The following is a 4,131-nucleotide window of genomic DNA, read 5'->3' as shown; positions in this document are numbered from 1 at the left end:
CTACTTATCACACTTAAGCCCTATCTCACCCCCTATTCTCCCGACACCCATGAACACATCGCTGAGATCCACATAATGCTGAAATGCTGCCCAAAAAAAGATCCAAATGATAAAGTTGAAATGCTCAGTGCCAAAGTGTATTTTGTGTTCACTCATCAATTAAAAATTCAATTAAATAATTTATGAAATCTGCTTAAACAACCAAAACTGGTCACGGTTGATCATTAATTTATCACAACGCCCTTCCCATTGCAAGTTCCAAAGGATTCGCCTCTCAAAAACTGACATAAATTGGAAGGCCAATTCCAGCCCACCCTAATTTTCATACCCTTTGTTTCAGTGGGCAGTGCTCGCTCAAGCATAAATAGTTTTCAAACTTTTTTTGTCATTTAAAAGTTGACTTAATTGGCAGTAGTATATATGGTGGGGATAGACCAATGATTGACAGGTGTCAATCATTGGTGATTGACATGTGTCAATCACAATGGTCAATCAATACTTGATGAATAGATTAATCCCTAACTTGGCAATGAATGGGACAGTCCTCTAAGTAGTGAATAGGATAATCTCCTACTTGATTAATCCCCCACTTGGTAATGAATGAGAAAAATCCTCTATTGTAATGAATGGGGTAATCTTCTACTTGACCGAATGGGTTATCTGGAGCTAATCTCCTACTTGTAACTGAATAGGACAAGTAATGAATAGGGTAATTTCCTCATCCCAAATGAATAGGACAAGTAATGAATAGAGTAATATCCTCATCCTAGATGAATAGGACAAGTAATGAATAGGATAATTTCCTCATCCTAGATGAATAGGACAAGTAATGAATAGGGCCATCTCCTCCTCAATGAATGGGATAATCTCCTACTTGACCAAAAATCTCCTACTTGTTATTGAATAGGACAAGTAATGAATAGGGTACAGATTAGGTGGCGGATGAAGACAATAGAGGTGATGCACAAAAGAAGCATCTTTGGATAAACAGGTACCTCTCTGAGAATGACATGTGTCACTCTGAGGGTCTTCCTTCTATCTCATCCCCCTTTGCGATGAACGTGATTGGTCAATGATTAAAGGATCGTGTTTTTATTGGTCACTGCACATAGCTCATAGAGTTATGTAATGAAGATAATATAAATAGAGAGACACGAAGGTGAAGATGAATAATTGCATTTAGTTGCATCCAGATCTTGAACCACGCCGATACTCTTTTTGCGTATCAGCTACTACTCTGCATTTTACATCAAGAAAACATGGCTTTCAATACACCCAAGTCGTTTACTTCAGCTGTTACAAATGATAGCATCTTGAACACCCCTCCAACAGCCAGACTATTGCCAGAGAACATGGCTGAAGATGTTCTGTCACCTGCTAGTTTTTCACTGGATACTACATCTACCCCGATAGAGCAGAAGAAGCTAAGTGCACCTACACCTCCAGGACTCTGTGCTTTGAGAGTAAGTGTCAACTTCAATATTATTTGCGGATAGAATATTTATTTTGTTAGTATGTATTCTTGTTAAGCAAAAGAATGACTTTTACATCAATAAATATTTTGCATGAGTGTAACAAGCATGCAATTTTCACTCGTCTAATCAGACAAATCTAATATTGTTTCTTTATGGGCAACTGAGGAAAGAAAAGGCGAAAATAGGTTTACGGTACGAGAAGAGGCTGGGTGTCATTTTAGTCAGGAGATAGAAAATTGTGAATTTGAAATAGGGTCCAAACCATTCCATTTGGCTGGGAACCGTTTTGCTGTGGTAAAAAAATTCAGGGGTGTCCCCTACATAAACATTCGCGAATATTACAAATTGAAGGGGACAAACACAATGCTTCCGGGAAAACGGGGAATCAATTTGACGGCAGAAAATTGGTGGAAGTTGATTCAGCTAAGTTTGAAATCAGTAAGTTCAGTAATGTGAAGAAATAAGATGTGACAAGATTTTTTCTCTGTTACAGAGTTTGTAATGATATATTTTTTTAATATGAAAATTAAACAAGCAAAACCAATATAAACCTATTTTTCCTGACTAAATGACACTCCTCCACTTTCCTTGTACCAAGGCCTGTGTTGCTGATCTGGATCAACAACTCTCAATTCCATCATTGGGACACCCCTCGCCCTCTTCCCCCGAACCAGTGATTGTGATCGATGACGACGAAACAGAACCACTTGCCTCTGGTCTGTCACCTCAAACACCGATGGTCATCAATATACCTGACGATTCTCCACCACCAGCCCCGTTTACACGTCGCCTAAGGAGACAAAATGCCGTCATAGACTTAACATTGCCTAGTACCACTCCCGTCACAAGACCAAAGGTGTCAGCGCACACGGCCCTCTTGCACGAGTTACAGTCGTTACGCCGTCGTCTAAACTACGACGAGGAGGAGGAAACATACGTTATCATGGAGGAGGATGATCTAGAAACAGATGTTACCATGGAGGAAGAGGATACGGAGATGGAGCAGGGAGACAATCCGGTGAGAATTGACAATTTACCCGTTTCACCCGTACTAATGGCAGTCAAAGCATTGGCAGGCATAATAAATGAAGTCGTACACGAATCCTGCGATGGCTGTACTCGAAATTACCCCAGTCAAATGGATCATGAAGACTGTATGTGGTTGGAATGGCCACAAAAGGTTGATAAATATTTTGATAGAGCAATTTCAAAATTAGACGAGTCCCGGTTCTTTCAGTTTTTCAATCAAGTTTATAATGTTCAAGTTTTGTTTGAGGAAGAACAGGATTTATGTGTGGGGGAAGCTAGCGAATTCTATCACGTTGAACTCCCTAAAAGGGGAGTTCAAATGCATGTAAAATCCAAAATGAGAGAAATGTAAGAATGTTTGCAAAAAAAAGAAGATATTTAACCTAAAGGCAAAAACGCAAAAACAGCAAATAAAGTAGGAAATTTTAGGGAGTTTACGGTAGCTTTTCCCACACATAAATCATGCTCTTCCTCAGCAAATAAAGGAAATGTGATATATTTTGAGATTATTTGCAATGTTGAATTTTATTTTATTTTATTCCTTGCAGTTCTATTAAGTTGTAAAACTTACATTCTGGCTTGGTTTTTAAGTAATTTTGTTTGTATGGTATTTTAGAAAACTATTTCAGAAGAAAGTGATGTAATCAAACTACGGCGATCTATGTTACTTTTCCTCTATCAAATTTTAAAACATGAACTTTTTTTGTTAATTGTAAGTTTTGCCAAAATGTTTCTTTGAAAATAGAGTTTATATTCATTGCTTGTAATTACCATTTTTTTTTTTTTTTTATATTGGCAAAGATGGAGCAATTTTAACTTGGATTAATTTGAACAAATCTATTTTATGTGCATTTTATTTATTTACTTTTTTTGCAAAAGAAGATATTTAACCTGAAGGCAAAAAGCAGCAAATAAAGAAGGACATGTCATATATTTTAAGATTATTTGCAATGTTGAATTTTAATTTTGTATTCTTTGCAGTTCTATTAAGTTGTAAAATTTACATTCTCGCTTGGTTTTTAAGTAATGTAATTTTGTTTGTATGTTTTTTTTTTAGAAAACTATTTCAGAGGAAAGTGATGTAATCAAACTATGGCGATCTATGTTACTTTTCCTTTATCAAATTTTAAAACATGAAATTTTTTTTGTTAATTGTAAATTTTACCAAAATGGCCTTTGAAAATAGAGTTTGTATTTATTGCTTGTAATTACTGTTTTTTTGCTAATTATAAATTTTACCAAAATTCACTAAAAAACAGAGTTTGTATTTAATGCTTGTAATGTTTTTTTTTTCCATTTGAATATAATTTTTTCTTAGTTCTTTATTTTTTGATATGTTTTTTCATACTTTGCTTGATAAAACTTCATTTTAATTCTTGAAAGAAAACCTGTATTATTTTTTTTTAATTTGGACCACAGATTTGCTGTTAACATTTTGATGACATAAAATAACTGTTGTTAATTTTCTTTTTATTATTAGTATATTTATCATCATCGTTACTTATCCTAACGTTTTTTTTAAGCAAAACAAAAACAACAAAAAATCGGTATTCATTGTGCAGCTGTATTTGAAAATGTGCAACGTATGTTTGTTTCTTTGAGAAATTATTAAAATGAATGAATAGTT

General features: G+C 34.9%; 1 protein-coding gene across 1 annotated transcript; it reads left to right on the top strand.

Annotated features, from left to right (window-relative positions):
- The first annotated feature begins 635 nt into the window (after positions 1-635).
- LOC121409661 lies at positions 636-3,259 on the top strand. The gene is made up of 2 exons (XM_041601571.1): positions 636-1,463; positions 2,074-3,259. Exons 1-2 carry the CDS (start codon positions 1,260-1,262, stop codon positions 2,854-2,856), a joined length of 987 nt encoding a protein of 328 aa, XP_041457505.1. The 5' UTR covers positions 636-1,259; the 3' UTR covers positions 2,857-3,259.
- Positions 3,260-4,131: the final 872 nt, after the last annotated feature.

This window comes from Lytechinus variegatus, chromosome 2 (assembly GCF_018143015.1).
Source record: "Lytechinus variegatus isolate NC3 chromosome 2, Lvar_3.0, whole genome shotgun sequence".
Classification (NCBI taxonomy): domain Eukaryota; kingdom Metazoa; phylum Echinodermata; class Echinoidea; order Temnopleuroida; family Toxopneustidae; genus Lytechinus; species Lytechinus variegatus.
Note: the sequence above shows the minus strand (reverse complement) of the source record. Positions and strands in the feature narration are given on the sequence as shown.